Below are 19,724 nucleotides of genomic sequence, written 5' to 3' on the forward strand. Positions count from 1 at the left end.
ACTTAACAAATAAAAAAGTTTAGCTTTCTTTCCCCACTGTGTAGCTCTAGATTGCCTGGTTGGTTTCTTCTTTATTTTGAGATGGAGTTTCGCTCTTGTTGCCCAGGCTAGGGTGCAATGGCACAGTCTCGGCTCACTGCAACTTCCGCCTCCCGGGTTCAAGCAATTCTCCTGCAATGGTGCGATCTTGGCTCACTGCTACCTCTGCCTTCTGGATTCAAGTTATTCTCCTGTTTCAGCCTCCTAGATAGCTGGGATTATAGGTGCCCACCACCACACCTGGCTAATTTCTGCTTTTAGTAGAGACAGGGTTCACTATGTTGGCCAGGCCGGTTGCGAACTCCTGACCTCAGATGATCCGCCCACCTCGGCCTCCCAAAGTGTACAATTAGAGGCATGAGCCACCACGCCCGGCGGGCTTCATGCCTCAGTTTCTTCAGCTATTTTAAAAAATATAAACCTGATGTTCTTTGTGTGAGAAGCAAAAATTACTGTGATCATATAATATGCAGCATGTAATGTAAACAAGAATCAGAATAAATATGGCCACTAAAAGAGAAATCTCAGTTACCAAGACACTTGCAAAGTAATTTCTAGTTTCTTTGGAATAAATAGCTTTCATTAAATCTTTTATTGAGTACCATTGTATAGAGGACTCAGTTTATGAGAAGTCACGCAATCATTCCAACTCACCATCTACAGTTGTTGAAAAGTACTGGTAATACAAGTGATCGGAAAGCACTTGCCTAAAATCCAAGGAGTTATACAATAATAGTAATCACCTGTCGCTAAAAGTATTTCCATCTTAGTAGGTTGTAAGTAATACATTTTTGATTTGCTCAAGTCCCTCTTTACTCTCCAAATAATGCATTACCCATTGCATTTACAATCTCCTGGCCTGGTTCTTCGTGTTTTCAATTAGAATCCGGCCTGCCCATGTGAGCTAACACCTTTCACCTCAAGAATAACACCAGGTGATCTTTAACGACAGGACTTTGAGATTTACGGCTTGAGCTTCGAAGTGGAACGTCAGCAGTGTAACAATTCAGGAAAAAAATCCTCACACCTCATTTCTTCATTCAAATGAATTCAACAAATATTACTTAAGCATATAGTCAGAGCCAGGCAGTGCGTTACAAATAAGGTACACCTTAGAAGGGCCACACAGACGTGGAAACTAATTATTGTAATACAGGTAGTAAAAGTTGTATTGAGAATCTGCAGAAAGCATCTCAGTAACATACAGTGTAGAATTACCAACTCTGCCTCGGGAGGAGGGGTGTGGAAGGTGTTTGTGTCGGTAGAGTTGCAGATAACTGAGCCTCTTCTAGCAAGTTGAAACAGAAAGGAATTTCATGTGGGGAGTTAGGTGTTTATGAAATTGTTGGAAGGGCTGGAGGAGCAGGCTCTAGGCAGTGTTTTCAGGAATAAGTCTCAGAAAAACATTACAGAGCTGGCCCACTGAGAAAGTTGCTACCTTCAGTGATAAGAAAGTCAGAGATTCTGGACAATTTTTGAAAAGAAATACTTCTCCTGGCCAGGCACGGTGGCTCAGGCCTGTAATCCCAGCACTTTGGGAGGCCAAGGCAGATGGATTGCTTGAGCTCCAGAGTTCGAGACCAGCCTGGGCAACATGGTGAAACCCCATCTCCACAAAAAATGCAAAAAACTAGCTGAGTGTGATGGCACATGCCATAGTCTTGGGAGGCTGAGATGGGAGAGTTCCTTGAGCCTGGGAGACACAGGTTGCAGTGAGCCATGATTACACCACTGCACTCTAGCCTGGGCAACGGAGACCCTGTCTCAGAAAAAAAAAATACTCCTCCTATCTTTGATGGTGTATCCTTTGACCACATCTTCCCATTCCTCTCTCTCTAAACTACCCAAGTCTCTGGTAACCACCATTCTGCTCTATTCTGCTAGGAGAGCAGCTTTCTAAAATGCCACATGTGAGTGAGAACATGCTGTCTTTGTCTTTCTGTGTCTGGCTTATTTTACTTAATATAATGCCTCCAGGTTTACCTATGATGTCACAAATGACAGGATTTTATCTTCTTTTATGGTTGAATACTACTTTATATGGTTTGGCTGTGTGTCCCCACCCAAATCTCATCTTGAATTACACTCCCATAATTCCCACATGTTGTAGGAGGGACCCAGTGGAAGATAATTTGAATCATGGGCGTGGTTTCCCCCATACTGTTCTCGTGGTAGGGAATAAGTCTCACGAGATCTGATGGTTTATCAGGGGTTTGCGCTTTTGCATCTTTCTCATTTTCTCTTGCTGCCGCTATGTAAGAAGTGCCTTTTGTCTCCCGGCGTGATTCCGAGGCCTCCGCAGCCATGTGGAGCTGTAAGTCCAATAAAACCTTTTTCTTCCCAGTCTTAGGTATGTCTTTATCAGCAGCATGAAAATAGATTAATAAGGTACTCCATTGTGTACATATGCCACATTTTCTTTATCCATTCATCCATTGGTGGACACTTAGGATAATTCCAGAATAGGCAAACATAGAAAAAAGTGGTTCCCCTGGATGGGGTAAGGTAGAGGAAATGGGGGAGTGGAGAAATGGGGAATGACTCCTGATGACTATGGCGTTTTCTTATTGGATGTTGAAAGATTGATGGTGATGGTTGCACAGCTCTGCAAACATACCTCAATAAAGCTGTTTCTAAAAAAGGATTCAAAAAACCAGTGGACAACAGGAGCCCGTTGCCTCATCTGGGATGCATGCTGACACAATGGCTAACCATCACATAGCCTTTTGATGCCCAGGAAGCTAGAGCCTGGGCACTCCAGCAATAAAACCAAATGCCTCTGGTGCTGGGTTAGCCAGCAAGAGCAGGCCTAGCCTCGGTTCCGTCTGTCAGAGTGCTGGGTCTGTTTGGTGGAAATGAGTCTCACGTGGAACCCAAGTTGAGAGGAAATCTGTAAAATGTGGTGGCCTATATCAGAATTTCTGACTTACCCTGCAGTAAGTCCTGCTACAAGAAAGTGGGGTGGAAGGGAAGGAGCCAGTCTCCAATTTCTGTCTTCAAGGCTTCGTGGAGAAAGAGCTGCTTGAGCTGGGCTTGAAAGATGAATGAGGATCCACAGGACAAAGAAGAGTGGGCAAAGAGGGTACTTCGAGCAGGGGCAGCTGTGCTATTGCCTACTGCATACTGCCAGGGTATGGAGCTGTGAGAATTCATGTCCAGGTCACATGGATCAAAGTCATTAGAAATAACATTAGCACACCTGTCTGACCAACGTGGTGAAACCCAGTCTCTACTAAAAATACAAAAATTAGCTGGGCGTGGTGGCACGTGCCTGTAATCCCAGCTACTCAGGAAGCTGAGGCAGGAGAATCGTTTGAACCTGGGAGGCGGAGGGCGTAGTGAGCCAAGATCGCACCATTGCACTCCAGCCTGGGCGACATAGTGAGATTCTGTCTCAAAAAGAAATAACATTAGCACAAGATGTAAGCAATGAGCAGTAAGGATGGAGGTGGGCGAGGCATACAGGGGTTTTGGATTTCTGACTTTAAGCTGTAAGTAGTAGGAAGCCACAGAAAGGTTTTAAGGGGTGTGTGTGTGTAATGGGGACAGGGATTTTCCTTGACTGCTGGGTATGTTGCTACCACGGTGTGCTGGGAAATGTTTAACAACTGGCTCTCCTGAGGGAAGGAAAAAATGCCCTGATTTGTCGGATATTCCAATTCCTGTGTTGTAAATACTCCCAACATATCCCGTTTCAGCCTTTCTCCATGATATCACTGAATGTGGAGTTGGGACGAGATGCATACAGTTGGCTCTTGGAAGCTGGCACCAGTGCTTCTATACAGTAAGTCCTCATTTAACGTACTTAATGGGTTACTGGAAACTGCAACTTTGAGTGAAGTGATGTAGAATGACGCTAATTTTACCATAGCCTAACTGATAGAAGCAAGAGTTATGTTCCTATGGCATACTTCTGGTCACAAAAGCATCACTAAACTTCTAAATAAAGACCCAAAACCCTTCTAATATTACACATGAAAAATACATGTGAGCTATACATACACTGAAGAAAGATTAATAAAAACAAATAAGAAAATAATTTATCCATAATTTGGTGAATCAGTCAGTAATGGCAGTGCGTTAAATCAAGGAATAAATGTTTACAAAGTGAAATTGTAAGGAGCACCCTCCTACCACCACGCAGTTCAAAAACAATCACAGATATTGTGGGCTCACTGAGCATTCTTGTACCGCATCGTTTACTGTGCATTTGTATGATTGTTTACAAATTTGTATTTTAGATTATCTTGTATTCATTTTTCCACTCATTTTTCTTTCTTTTATATTCTTTTTCTTACTTTTTCTTTTTTTTTTGTCAGGGTCTTGCTCTGTCACCCAGGCTGGAGTGCAGTAGCAAGATCTTGGCTCACTCCAAACTCTGCCTCCTGGGTTCAAGTGATTCTTGTGCCTCAGCTTCCTAAGTAGCTGGGATTATAGGTGTGCGCCAGCACGCCTGACTAATTTTTGTATCGTTATTAGAGATGGGGTTTTGCCATGTTGGCCAGGCTGGTCCTGAACTCCTGGCCTCATGTGATCTGCCCACCTTGGCCTCCTGAAGTGTTGGGATTATAGATGTGAGTCCCCGCACCCGGCCTCCACTCACTTTTCAACCCACTTACATAATCAGTTCAGGGCCATGGTTGGCTGGAGCCTATGTGGGCAGCTCAGGGCACAAGGCGGGAACCAGCCCTGGACACGATGCCCTTCCATTGTAGGGAGGACTCACACCCACACTCATTCACAATTGGACTATTTAGGCATGCCGTTTAACCCAATGGTCACATCTATGGGACATGGGAAGAAACTGGCGTATCCGGAACAATCCCATGCAGACATGGGGAGAACTGCAAACTCCACACAGGCAGTGGCCCTGGCCGGGAATCAATTTTTTTTTTGTTTTTTTTTTCCTAATCAATGTCATAATGACACAACATTGAGTGAAATGATGTTATTGAGGGCCTGCTGTCTATGTCATGTGACTTAATTCTCAAAGCAGCCCTATAAGGTGAATAGCAGTTCTACTTCACTAATGATGCTAGAGGGATAATAAGTATTTTATGCAAGGTTATATGCAACCAGTCAGTGGTTGAACTTTGTTTTAAATCCACGCCTACCTGTTTTCAAAGCCAACATTTTTTTGAAGATGATATGCTGCCTCCAGAAGCGTAATATCGTCAGATCTCTACTTCAGAAAAATTCCCAGGCAGGAATACAGAGCAGGGATTGGTGTTGTAGTTAAAGAGCTCTAGAGCGTCATGTAAATGAGTGGGTGTGTATGTGTTCCAGTATAACTTTATTTACAGAAGCAGGGGGCAGGGCTGTATAGCACAGAGGTGAATCGGAGGGAACAAGACCTGAAGTGGGGAGATCACATCGAAGGCTATTGAAGGGGCTGGGGGAGAATTGATGAGGCGGAGCCCAGGCATGTCACGGTATCAGGAAACATAAACATATTTGATGGAATTGCAGGACAGAATGTTGGCCTTCCATCTCATTATATGGGAATGTGTAGGAGGAAGGGGCAGAGTTATAAACGGGAAATCCAGGATAATTTCCAGGTTTCCAGTTTTTAGCTGTGAACTTGGTTCACATTTTGGCCAGGACAGAATTGTGAGGAGGAAGTTTCTTTGGAGAAAGCGTGTTTTCAGTGTGGGCATGTTATGTTTAAAGGCTCTGCAGGACATCCAAATGGGAATGTGCAATGGAAAAGGAGAAATGCATGAGCTCAAGGCACAGAGCTGAGCTGCAGCAGTCAGTAGAGAGGTGGCAGTCAAAACCTTGGCTGTGGATGGGCTTACCAGGAGTATGGGGAGGTCTGAGACTAGGCCGGGGGAATAAAGGAGCTGGGGAGTGACAGGGATGGTCTCAAGGCGAACTTTCTAAAGGTAAGAGTGATTCCAGCACCAGAAAGCGGTTGCCAGTTTTAGAAGCTGTTGTGAATGCTGTGGCGGGCTGCTCAGATGCCGCTTTAAGACGAAACTTTTCCAGCTGTTTTGAGTACCATCCAAAGATGGGCCCCAGCTGTCAGCTTTCTTTGGGTTTGCCTCAACTGAAGAAAATTGCCGTACCCTAGCTAGATCTTTCTTCTTTCCAGAGGTAACCTGTATTTACCAATCAATGATGGCATAAAGGCTCAGCTCCCTTGTCCCAACTGGGGGACAGCGCTGAAGAGCCGTTGCTGCTCCCATTGTGTGGTGGCTGAGGCCTAAGCTGGGCATGCACTACAGCTCAGCTTCTCCCTCTGCCCAGGCCCGTTTCCCTCCCTTTTTAAGGTATTGAAACCCAAGTGCACTCCTCGGTACACAACCGGCTTGAGAATCTCTGTCTCAGCATCTGCTTCTTGGGGGGCCCAGCGTGTGACTGAAGCTCTCGTTCCTTTTGTTCTTTGCACTCTTGCTGTTTTGAACATGGCTCCGCAACTACCGAATGTTGCTATTCCAGGGTGAGCAGGCCCAGACCCACCTATTTATCCATCAGATCCTGACGCAAGCTTGTCCAACCCACAGCCCAGGTTGACTTTGAAGGCTACCCGACACAAATTTGTAAACTTTCTTAAAACATTGAGGTTTTTTGTAGTTTTTTTTTTTTTTTTTTTCTCATCAGCTATCATTGGTTTTAATGTACTTTACAAGTAGCCCAAGAAAATTCTTCTTCCAATGTGGCCCAGGGAAGCCAAAAGATTGGACACCCTCATCCTAAAGCAATCCAAGACTCTGATGTCTTAATGACTGAATAAAGCTTTATTTTAATGTAAAATATGACAAGAAAAATTTATATACTCATATATAACAACTTCCAAAATGTTTTCTGTGGTACAAATGAGATCATCTTAAAAAGTTTTTAAAGAATTCATCCTCCACCCCCATATGCCAAAATATGATTTCACAGAATTTATCTTCAGAACTTAGGAACAGACTTGGTATCACAAAAGCACAGGAAACATCAGAAAAGGTGACGGGACGAACAACAGGTTTTGTTTTGGGTTCCAGTAGTAAGCAGCCCTGCAGACGGAACAGGAGAACACTTGCTGAAGGAGCCCAGTCAGGAGACAGGCTAGAAGAGTCTTTGGGGTTGGTTCATTTCCTGTAGCCAAGCCTGTCTTTAAAAGTCAGGCTGTGTGTGATTCTGTGACTATTTAAGGACATGAGGGAGAAAGAGTTTCACTTAGAAGTCACAGCTGTGTGTGAGATTCTAGGTTTATTTTAGATATCTAACTTTTTTTCCCCCACCTTTTATCAGAAAAGTGACTTTGTAGGGATACTTTACGGAGACTCCTCTTTCTGGTCTTGTTGTGGCGCCGTTTCCAGCTAAGTCGGCAGGAACTGAGAGTGCTGAGAAATACTCCTGTGGCTGTTTCTGAGTCCAAATCCCTCCTGCCTAATTGCACTAAGACCAGTCTTTCTGTTGCTCATGGACTCGGAAAGCAGTAGGGTGTCCTCCCAATTTAAAGGCCATTCATTGTAGGTTTCAGAGTTTAATGCCAAAGGGAGTTGTACAGACACACATTCAGACCAAACTCTTTAAATCTCTCTACACTCCTGAAATGCTACAATGTTCCTCCAAAGAAAAGGAATGCAGTGGTTACAGGTTTGGGGAAATAATTACTCTTTATAGGCTTCATATTTTTGAATACCAGGGAAAAGAGAAATGAGCTTTATGAGCCTCCTAACATTGTGAGGTGGCTTTTTTCAGAAGATCACTTTAGTTCAATAATTTTATGAATCTTTGGAAGGGATAATGAGTCACGTTTTAATTTGATTGAGTTGGTGGAAAACTAGAGCTAAGTGAAGCCTCCATTCTTCCCCATCAGGATCCACAGGTGACAGTCAGTCTGAGAACTCCTACCATGCTCTTAAGATCTTTACTTGGTGCCATCCTGTGGGGGTCAACACATATATACCTACAGATCTAAGAATAATGAGCTTCAGAATAATTGTTTTTTCAATTTTTGTTGGCTATTAGGTTATGATTTAAGAAAATATTCCTGTTTCTGAGTTTGTATTTCATCCACTGATTTGATATTGTGAGGAAACGGCATTGTGGCAAGAGTGAGTGCCACCGCCTGATGGCATAATGGATTCTGGGGAGGCTGTTTCTCTCCCTTGTGGAAGTCTCAATTCTCCTGCATCTAAAAGTTTTCAATGGTCTGTCCTCTTTCATCTCTACTCCTGCAAAAAGGGAGAAAAATAGGGCTTCTTAAAATAGCTAGTAACTTGAGGGCAAACATCATTTCACGGCCTTCATGACCCAGTGGTCAGATCTGCAGCCAGGTGGATGGATGTTGATTGGGTTTGGGGCTCAATGCGCCACTCTCTTCCAGGGGGGCTATTAGTGTTCGAGCTACACGGAGACACCGGATTGAGTTTTCCCAAGGCCATAAATAAATTGGGAGCTATTTCCTGCTACCAGGCACATTACTGATTATAGCCTGGTCTTCTAAATACTCTAAAAACCTGTTCCCCTAAATGCTGGGAAAGAGTCCTGTAACCTCTGGGTGGTAACAATTGAAGGGTGAGTACACAGGCATTTATAAATCTTACATTTGAGCTGTTAATTGTTGCTTGGCTTGATAGAGCCTCTGTCTGTCACAAATACAATGTTAGCTTCTTTCAGGCAGGATCAAATGGAGCGTGTGTTATACTTCAAGCAAGCAAAGAAAACTGTTGCAATCTAGTTTTTGTTCACTTTAATAGTACCTTCACATCACTGGCTGCCACTCAGGATTAGCAACTATTTTACTGACTTTGTATACAATACAAAACCCACTTTTGGAGCAGTTTACCCTGAGCCTGTGTGCAGGAGGTACCGCACACTCCGGTGGCAACACTGCAGGTGAAAACATGGGCACTCTTCCTGCAAAGGCCACTCCTTCAAGACAGAGGATTCTCACCTGACACCATCACGCCTGGCTGCCCCTCAAGTGGCCTAGGCTTAATTCAGAAGGAACGTTCTGGCTTGGCTATGTTTAGTAGTCTACAGTAGTTTGGTTAAAATATGGAACATACTGAAGAGCTGCTGGTTTTTAATGCTTCAAAACAAGTTACACATCCCTCATGTTATCATTTTCTTCTTTAAGGTGTATTTAGCTTGAGGGGAAGGGAGCATTGAGCAGGTCAGCAGGGAAACCCGTAGCTCCCCTGCACTCCACCTCAGGTGAGCAGGGCCTGAGATCCTCAGCCACTTAGAACAAATTGCAAACAATCTAAAGGTGCCTGGCTTAACAGAGATGACAGAACAGAGACAAAAAACTTGATAGTCTGTTTTCAATAGGGCCATAGTAAACTGTAGTTAAGAAAATAATATGGCGAAGTCCAGTATATAACACTATTTATGTCTAAAACTAGCAGCTGCATCCTTCTTGGTAACAGAATTCTATTTTAAATTAAAAAGAGTAGGCTGGGGGAGAGGGATGTCCTATGTATTCAATAATACTATAATTTATTAAATCCCGTGAGTCAGAGGTATGCTAATCTCAGCCAAAATAGACCTAAATTAAACTCAAGACTTTTTTTTTGTTTGTTTGGAGGGAATAAAGAAGGAATGTGAAAAGGCTTAAAGCATATCAAGCGTCACTGTCTGGTTCAAACCAATGCTCAGGTTTCACTGTCTTCCACATCTTTTCTTTGTGTTCTCATTTGCGCCAGGTTGTATGTTTTAGAGGTTTTAGTTTTCATAGAAAATTACTGCAAAGCTCAGAAAACACTGTGATAGGTTGGTTCAACTTAGAGGGTGGGGTTTCAGCTTTTTAAAGCCATAACACTGCCCTTTTCCAGTTGGAGGCCTTGGCCCTGCCCTGACCTGACTTTAGTTAATGAAATACAGCAAACACAGGTGGATTGTCTTAATGCCTTTTCTCTCTTTCCCTCCATTTTCCCTTGCTTTTGCATCAAACTCTCCAGAAAGCATTATCAATCTTTCATTCTCCATACTGGCAATCATATGTGTTCAAACACACACACACATACACACACACTTTCTCTCTCTCTCTCTTTCTCTCTCTCTCTGTCTCTCTCATTCACTTCCATCTAATACCTGCTGGTCATCAGTTTCCAGAGCCCACAGTCAGCTCCTCACTGTCCCTGAGTGCAGATGGTTACCACTTGGCACTGAGTCTGGACTTGGCATTTCCAGGGCACTGCCTCCTGTGGGACCTCCCCAGTGGCCCTCTTTTTCCCAACTACATTTTTGCCCTCAAGTGGGAACCTTAAAAGTAGAGACCCCAGTTAAAGTAATTCTAGGCAGGAGATTTGGGGCTGACTCTGAAACCAGGTATCTCCATGCCTGGAATGCGAGAGGGAGGAAGGTGAGGGCTGTGGGATGTTCAACCCTCTTAACCTGATCGCCTTGGTCCTCAGAAGATACTCCTGGAAGCTCTGACCAGCTGTGCACATTCTCCCAGGACTAATACTGCATTTTACTGACTTTCATATCAAAAGTTAGGAAACATGAAATGTTTACATCAAATGAGTGGTGTTGGGAACCTGAGAAATTCTACAAGTAAAGAAATGCAGTCTTTCTCTCGGTACAAAATATTTTGAGATCACTAGTCATGTTTGCTCTTGTTTGTTTTTCTTCTCAGTAAAAAAAGTCTATACTCACTTCAGATGCCCCTATCTCTGTCTTTCTCTCGGTACAAAATATTTTGAGATCACTAGTCATGTTTGCTCTTGTTTGTTTTTCTTCTCAGTAAAAAAAGTCTGTACTCACTTCAGATGCCCCTATCTCTGTCTACTCTGCCACTCCTTAGACTTCATAGCTCTAATAAGGGGGCTGAGACTCCACCTCTGAGCGGGTAATGCTGCCTGGCAGAGGCTGCCTCTGGACCGCCAATCTCATGTGGGGGGAGCGGGGCGGGGTGTCCACGTGTCTGCACATCAGCACAGGTTATCTAGTCAGGGAGGCTCCCCAGAGTAGAGCTCCACTGTTAGCTGTTGGCGTGTTCCGCTGCGGCTCTCGCTGATCTGAACAACTCTGAAAATGTTTCAACTAGCAGGTAGTTTTGTTTTTATAGCCCCTTCTTTCATCTTCCTTCTGATTTTTTTCTCCCCAATCCCCTTCCCCTTCTTTTCCCCTCTGATTAGCAGTCAAGCGTTACAATGTCAGTGAGAAAACGCTAATCCGTCCCATGGAGAATTCCAAACACCAAGGAGGTCTTCAGGTCTAGAAAGGGCAAAAGTAGTGTAGACACCTTCCTTTCTGGGCTGGGTTGGCCTCGGTGGCACTTGGCTATACGGCTGCAGTCATGGGGTTCTTCTGCCGGGAATCCTGGGTTCGGTAAGGGTACTGGTCTGGGCTGCCCCCGCGGGGCCCTGGTCTGCCCGTTTCCTGATAGGCTGGCATTCTTTGGTGCTGGGGAGGGGAAGGCGGGACGTCTTGTCGAAAGGGTCCTTTGTGCTGGGGAGCAGGCGGAGGTGGGTAGTGCTGAGGATACCGGAGATCTGCCACCCTCAGCTCCGTGGGGCGGGGATAGCTCCCTTTGGGAGGGTGCATAGGATGAGCCCCTGGATAATAGGGAAGCTCCCTTTCCTTGTAGAGCCCTCGAGGTGCTGCTGGCAGATAGTCTACAGGATCTGCGGGTCCTCCCCTGAAAAGAAAAGAAGAAACATATGTCAGCAGCTCCTAAGCTGGCTGTCTGGCTGGAGAACATGTTCCTCAGACTCCTGCGCAGTTTGGCGTGGCCATCAAATAGGTCTGGCCAATGGGATGGGAGAAGAAGTGATGCGTGCCCTTAAAAAGAAGAGAAGGGACCTTCCTCCCTTCTCTCCTTCCTGTTGGCCATCAGGAAAACCATCTTAGGCCACAAGGTGAAAACCACGTGCTGTGGGAGGCAGAGCAATAAGAAGGTGAGAGCCTGCGTCCCCATTGCCATGGAGTCGCCATGTCAATCAGGACTGCTCCCATTCAAGTTGGTGCATGAGAGGAAAATATACTTCTATCTTGTTTATACCCTTTTCTGTTGGCCTTTATTATAGTAACCAAACTAGTTTCCTAAATAAGGCAGTGAGTTTGCCTCTCTTAAGGATGGGGTCATTAGTTCCCTCCCCTGTTCTACCACCATATCTAGGACAGGTTGGGCTGAAGTCTGTCCTAGATATGGTGATAGAAATGTTCAGGTTATTTGGAGTCATAAAGATTCCATGGACCGCACTTGCTTTTCTAAATCTGTGAGGTGCTCTTTTAAATGGGCTGTCATCTTGGTCTAACTTTGGTTGGCTGCTGTTACATCTTGGTGTGGATTCATATGTCCCTCCGCTCCCTAAACTCTCTACAGTCCTTAGAAAAAGTCCCAAGCCAGAGCACCTAGAACTTTTTAAATTTTATTAAAAAAAAATTTTTTTTTGAGAGGGAGTCTCACTCTGTCAGCCAGGTTGGAGTGCAGTGGTGCGATCTCAGCTCATTGCAACTTCCGCCTCCCGGGTTCAAGCAACCCTCCACCTCAGCCTCCTGAGTAGCTGGAACTACAGGTGCCCACCACTACACCTGGCTAAGTTTTGTAATTTTTTTTGTAGAGATGGGTTTCATTATGTTGGCCAGGCTGGTCTCAATCTCCTGACCTTAGGTGATCTGCCTGGCTCGGCCTCCAAAAGTACTGGGATTATAGGCGTGAACCACTGCGCCCAGCCCACACCTAAAGTTTTGATATAAAGTAATCAGTTCTACCACAAAGCCAGGAAGTAGCACCAGGCCAGTAGCAGAATAGGGAAATGCCAAACCAGCTTAAGTTGCACCTTGTAATGGGTAAGGCACACAGAAACATCCAGGGTAAGAACAAACACTAACAGAAAGTGGCCCTGTCTGGATCTCTCTACTAAAGAAAACAAGCATCTTCTGATCTATTTGCCAAAGCAGAAGCAGTGTGCCTCTAAACAATGTGCAGATGACTGCATCTTATCTAGCCTGGGGTTAAACAGATGAGTTCTGTTTGCAGCTCTTAAAATCTCATAAACCTTCTGTGCACATTCACCACTGCCACCATCCCCAGATCCTTTCCATTTTTTTTTACCACTCCCCCTTTTATAATTTTTTAAAAAGAAAAGACAACAATAATAATTAAGGAAAAGCTCCCCAATGTCAGACACACTGCTAGGACACTTGAAAGAAATGACAGCGCTGTGAGAACACGGTGTCTGTGGTTAATCAAGCACTGTCAATGAGGGTCAGAATCACCCTATCATCTGTGGAGCTGGATGTTAAAACAGCTCTGTAAGTTGCCCAAATCAGTGAAGATTTGACAAGCTCCCAGCTCGGTGCATGTAGAAAGCAGCTTGTGAACAAATCTATAAGTATGAACAATAGAATTCTCTCTCTACATTTTTGTCTTAATTTGGCTATGTATAATAATGAAAGATAGATCCTTGAGCTTGGGGTAATTTAGTTAGAATTTTCAGATAAAATTAAATTGTTTGTGTACAAGTTATTATAGCATCAGCTGCTGTTATTCAGTGCAGTTTGCTTTGCTATATTTTAAATTGCCCATGACAAATGGAGCACAAATGGATAATCTGTCACTCTAGCCATGGGAAACAGAGGCTCTGGATTTCACCTTTCCTTTTCTTTAGAATTTCATTTTTGATTTAGAAAACTTCCAGCCTTTGGTATATCTTTTATCATAAGAATTCTTTAAGTCTCTCCCCTCCATCTCACCACGTGCATTTTTATTGCCTTTTGGTTCATGTTGGAGATATCTGATACACTTAAAAAATTTCTTAACCTGTGCTTTCTCTCAAAATCCACTGAAGATATTTCTCTGCATGAAGTGAAACATGTGGTTTTTCTGCACTCATTTTAAGCCCTTAGGATAAATCACTGACATTTGCAACACACAAACATTATTTGCCTTAAAATGAACATACAACCAATGCTCCCTCTGGACTCTCTTAGCATGAATGCTTCCTGTTTAAAATGGAAAGAGAGAAAGGAAGAATTCCAGGCCTTGGACTTTTAGGGTCCTGTTCTCTCCCTGGAGATTTCTCTCTTTTAGAACAGAGTATTATAAAAGACAGGCACACCTTGTTTTTTTAAATTTTTGGAGAGAGAATCCAGATCAAGTGGTGATGGGGCAGAAGCCACCCTGAGAGGCTGCGACAGTGCAGTTGGCGAGCACATGGTGGGACAGTCGCTATCTCTTCTCCCACACCTCGCTCCTCCCAGCGGCCAGCACTCACAGTGAGGAGGGAGGCTTCCCGTGGGCAGATAGGGCAGACCTCAAGACACTTTTGTGGTCCCATGTTGCTTCCTCTGAGGGGAGGCTTTATGTCTGGGAGTTTGCTTATATGTGGCAGAAAGCAAGTGAGGTAGCTGTTCTTTGTCAAGAAATGAAGTCATGGAAATTGTCTTTTTCTGTAGAACTCATCATAACAGTTAGCATTTTTAATTTTTCAGAGAGAAGAAAAACAATGAGTTGGCCTACCAAAACACTGTTTAAAGTTCAAAGAGTGCTAGAAGAATTTTTGTCTTTTGGGGGATGGTGTGTAGCTGTTGTTTATAACAACTTTTTGCTCATAACAGAATTTCCTACAGACTTTTGCCAGCACAACTTCTAAGCTCTTCTGAGTATTATGTGTGTATTATTTTAAATTATTAAAAAAATAATTTTGGGGCCGGGGCGGTGGCTCACACCTGTAATTCCAGCACTTTAGGAGGCCAAGGTGGGTGGATCACTTGAGGTCAGGAGCTTGAGACCAGCCTGGGCAACATGGTGAAACCCCGTCTCCACTAAAATTACAAAAATTAGCTGGGCATGGTGGTGCATGCCTATAGTTCCAGCTGCTCGGGAGGCTGAGGCAGGAGAACTGCTTGAACCTGGTAGGCAGAGGTTGTAGTGAGCCAAGATTGTACCACTACACTCCATCTTGGGCAACAGAAAGAGACTCTGTCTCAAGAATTTTGAAACAGGGAAAATAAGCCCCTCCTCATTAACTACAGAACTTAGAGGTAGAAAAGGCAGCTAAAATTTTAACTTTGTTAATTGTGAGTTTCTCTTTTCATAGTCTCTTTATTTGTGTGAAACTTAGTGTTTGTAGGAAAGTCCAAAACCAATCCATTCTGGGGCCCCAGCAATACCTATCACAGTGTCGGATATTGTGTGCTTTGAGCCAACCCTGAGGAATCCAGGGGCAGCTTCCTTAGGAGATTCTGATTAAAACAAGAATCCGCATAACAAATGTATCAGTACTTTAAGACCTTTCATTTTTCATGTGACTTCTTGAGTTTTACTTGTATATGTTACTGTTTTTCCTTAAAAACTTTCAATTTAAACATTTGAAAATTTTACTCAGAAACCATATTTACTTAAGGAAACATAAACAATCCTTTATAACTCTTAAAGGTGACTGTCATGAAAATACCTATATTTTGAAATTATTGCTTATTTTATTTCAATTAGGCTCCTTCCTAGAGGCCAGAAGGATTCAGATTTTGCTTGGAAAACTGATAGGAGCTATCTCAGTCATGCAGTTTTCAATCACATAGATGCACACAATAAAGAAAGTTAACCATTAAGTCTGAACACGACAAAGATATATGTTATTTACATGTAAAGAAGCAATAAGCATCACTTTGTTTACATAAGGATTTCTTCTTTTTTGCCATGTCAGTATGTCACTGTTTTTCATTAACCAAAAGCAGGGCTGGAAATCAGGCTAAGCTGGTCAGATAGCCAGCTCTGGGTGCCGACTACCTTCAGTTTATGCAAGGATGAAAGACATGTTCCTACATTTGCTAAAACAATTCTGTATAGGGAAAGGGCTCAATATTGGAAGAACAAAATCAATGGCAAACCTCTTGCTAGGAATGAGGTGGCTGTACTTACAGGAACAGATGAAGGGGCATGAGCAATTTTGAATCCTCCCATGTCTACACCACCACCCTCAAGTGCAAAGAAAATCTCTCTCCTCTGTCCTCACCACAGCTGCTCATTCTCACCTCATCTGTCTTTCACCCTGCCTTGTGGCTGGTTGTATACTGCATGGAGTACAAGCATCTTGAAGGAAGGAACTGAGTCTTACATATCTAATGATCTCCCTTTGAGCTTAACACAGGGCTTTGCACATCACAGGTGCTCTACAAATGCATGTTGAATTTGTTCAAGAGAGTTTAAAGTAAAGAGAAAACCCACACACATACAGTAACTATAAAAGGTTCAGTGTGGGTAGGGGCTGGAGGAAGGTAGGGGAATAAGAGGAGAAAGTGAGCTTTCTTTGGGAGCCAGGGATCACAGGATGGTTGAGGTGAGACTGATCTCTAATTTCTGAAGAGGGAAGTAGGAGGGATGCTGGGCTGAATGAAGGGTTGGATTGGGTCCAACACAGAATGACTGTAAACTTTATCAGGGTAGAGGTTATTTTATTTGTTTTGTTTGCCAAGAACAAGATTATACTGTCTTATCTCTGTTGCCCTACAGAGTACTTGAAATATAATAGGTGCTCAATAAATCTTGGACTGGGATTCAATTTCCTTGACTTCCTAGTGAGCTCAGCATGACTAACTGGTGCTGAGGAAATTGAGAGCTATCTTGACTCAAGATTAACTGGAAACTGGGCTTACTAGGTACGGGTTAAGCGTATTTATTCAAGGGTCAGTTAACTACTATTTTTATGATGGTACAGCAAAGACATTTTCTTTGTCTCTGTCATAAATGCAATAATCTAGGAATATCTTTATGTGTTTGAAAGTACAGTACACAGGGTTTCAAACACAGGGTCTTAGGGAGACAATGTCAAACCCAGATGTGATGGCCACAGTTTGAAGTGTGGTACCTGGGCTTTGAGGGCTGATGAACCCAAACCCGAGGTCAAGCTGGTGTCCTGTTCCCTCTGTCCCCAGTGCCTCCCAAGCTTTTCTCCCTGAGAGTAGATGTGATGGATGATTTTCATATAAGCTACTCATACCCAGGAGAGGCAGAAGCCAGAATTATGCAAACTTCTCTGCCACCTGCTATAACTCAACACCCTTTCCTTCCATTCAGGAAAGAACAAGGGAATTCAAATGAGTGGGAGTGACATTATTGAAGGGGAAAACTTGAGCTTGCTATAATTTATTAAAAGAAATCATTTGTAGTCCTCAGTCTTCCAGTATCAGTGACAGATTCTTGCAATACAGAGCTGAGCACGCTTCCTCTACATGTCTCAAGGCAGAGTGTAAGAACGCCTGCAGTATCTCATAAAGGATGTGGAAGGATAGATGAAGTTGAAGAGTCACAGAGGGGAAAATCAACTAAGTTGGAGACACATCAGCGACTGGAAGATAGTTTGTTTTGAAAAGGGGTGAGTTTAGCATGTGAAGAAATAAGATACGCAGCAGAAAGTATAAAAACCATAAAGAATTTATGAGCAGAGGTGTGAATGTCCGGCTTAGGCATACACATTGGGTTTTTCACTTACAGAAAAGCTTCCAAAGGGCAGAATCTTGTTCTTAACTTCTGTAAAATACTATGTGTGATTAGCAGCCAAAACAAAGCTAATTTTTTAACTTCCAAAGTAGCCTTTATGGGTTTCCTTTTTTGGTAATAATTGACTGTGACCAAATTTGGGGTTTGAATGGCAGGAAGTAACATGATGTAAAACTCCTGTAGCTGTCTAAGAGAGGTGCCTGTACTCGTTGGCAGAAAGTCGACATCTGGCAGAGCCATGCTATTCTTGAGCATGCCACACGTAGATTATTTAGTGGCTGAGCTGGGGTCAGTGCTTTCTTCTCTGGTTCTTCTACAAATACTGCAAAGCTTTAAAAAAAAATCAGTACAAACTAATATACTTGAGTCGCCCATGCTATGTGCACAGAGATGCTTTTAGTCTGTGTTTAGGATTCCTTTAGTGTCAGGTTTCCAGTTACCAGACCTTTCTCCTCGGTCCAGGCACGAATGTGGTTGGCAAGGATTAGCAGAGCCCTCTGCAATGTATATTACATAGCTTTGATTTCAGCAGATTTTACAGAATCATAAAATATAATGATCATTTGATGGCCTACATTATAGAAATGATTACGGAAAAAAAAATCCACTTTCATCACTCACATTTCCCATTGCATTATGAGAAGAGGGGACTCTTGTTCTTTGCAAAGAACTGGAATGGGTGGAGAGTGCAGCAGCAGATGCTTGTGGCCCTTGTAGACACCAAGGAAATACTTGTACAGAAAATGGAGGAGAAAAGATAGTGACTGAGTGCTCAAAGACATTTCTCAAACAGTTTAAAACAAGTATAATTTTGGTTGCTCATATTTAATTCTTTCTTTTTTCTGTAAACAATGACCACAAATACAAGAATTGAGTTATTAACAAACTGCATGTGCAGTGAGTTTTGGATTCTGTATGACAGTTGAGCAGACATTATCTGGAAAATGGTCCTTAAGAGTGTTTCATCCTATCAGATGGTCCTAAAAATGGTCCTGCTGGAAATAAAGATGTTCTTTGAAACCAATGAGAACAAAGATACAACATACCAGAATCTCTGGGACACAAAGCAGTGTGTAGAGGGAAATTTATAGCACTAAATGCCCACAAGAGAAAGCAGGAAAGATATAAAATTGATACCCTAACATCACAATTAAAAGAACTAGAGAAGCAAGAGCAAACACATTCAAAAGCTAGCAGAAGGCAAGAAATAACTAAGATCACAGCGGAACTGAAGGAGATAGAGACACGAAAAACCCTTCAAAAAAATCAATGAATCCAGGGGCTGGTTTTTTGAAAAGATCAAAAAAATTGATAGACTGCTAGCAAGACTAATAAAGAAGAAAAGAGAGAAGAATCAAATAGATGCAATAAAAAATGATAAAGGGAATATCACCACAGACCCCACAGAAATACAAACTACCATCAGAGAATAACATAAACACCTCTACACAAATAAACTAGAAAACCTAGAAGAAATGGATAAATTCCTGGACACATACACTCTCCCAAGACTAAACCAGGAAGAGGTTGAATCCCTGAATAGACCAATAACAGGCTCTGAAATTAAGGCAATAATTAATAGCCTACCAACCAAAAAAAGTCCAGGACCAGATGGATTCACAGCTGAATTCTACCAAAGGTACAAGGAGGAGCTGGTACCTTTCCTTCTGAAACTATTCCAATCAATAGAAGAAGAGGGAATCCTCCCTAACTCATTTTATGAGGCCAACATCATCCTGATACCAAAGCCTGGCAGAGACACAACAAAAAAGAGAATTTTAGACCAATATGTCTGATGAACATCGATGCAAAAATCCTCAATAAAATACTGGCAAACCGAATCCAGCAGCACAGCACATCCAAAAGCTTATCAACCATGATCAAGTGGGCTTCATCCCTGGGATGCAAGGCTGGTTCAGCATATGCAAATCAATAAACGTAATCCAGCATATAAACAGAACCAAAGACAAAAACCACATGATTACCTTAACAGATGCAGAAAAGGCCTTTGACAAAATTCAACAGCCCTTCATGCTAAAAACTCTCAATAAATTCGATATTGATGGAACATATCTCAAAATAAGAGCTGTTACTGGCAAACCCACAACCAATATTATACTGAATGGGCAAAAACTGGAAGCATTCCCATTGAAAACTGGCACAAGACAGGGATGTCCTCTCTCACCACTCCTCTTTAACATAGTGTTGGAAGTTCTGGCCAGAGCAATCAGGCAAGAGAAAGAAATAAAGGGTATTCAATTAGGAAAAGAGGAAGTCAAATTGTCCCTGTTTGCAG

General features: G+C 42.9%; 1 protein-coding gene across 4 annotated transcripts in view; it reads right to left on the minus strand.

Annotated features, from left to right (window-relative positions):
- Window positions 1–11,265: 11,265 nt before the first annotated feature.
- PARD3B (par-3 family cell polarity regulator beta) overlaps window positions 11,266–19,724 on the minus strand; it is a 1,103,389-nt gene continuing 1,094,930 nt past the window's right edge. For all 4 annotated transcript variants that reach the window (XM_011949894.1, XM_011949895.1, XM_011949896.1 and 1 more), the window contains one exon: window positions 11,266–11,623. In XM_011949894.1, coding sequence (XP_011805284.1) covers window positions 11,266–11,623 — 358 coding nt within the window. The remainder of the gene's footprint in view (window positions 11,624–19,724) is intronic.

The sequence above is a fragment of the Colobus angolensis genome, unplaced genomic scaffold (assembly GCF_000951035.1).
Source record: "Colobus angolensis palliatus isolate OR3802 unplaced genomic scaffold, Cang.pa_1.0 Scaffold30, whole genome shotgun sequence".
NCBI lineage: Eukaryota > Metazoa > Chordata > Mammalia > Primates > Cercopithecidae > Colobus > Colobus angolensis.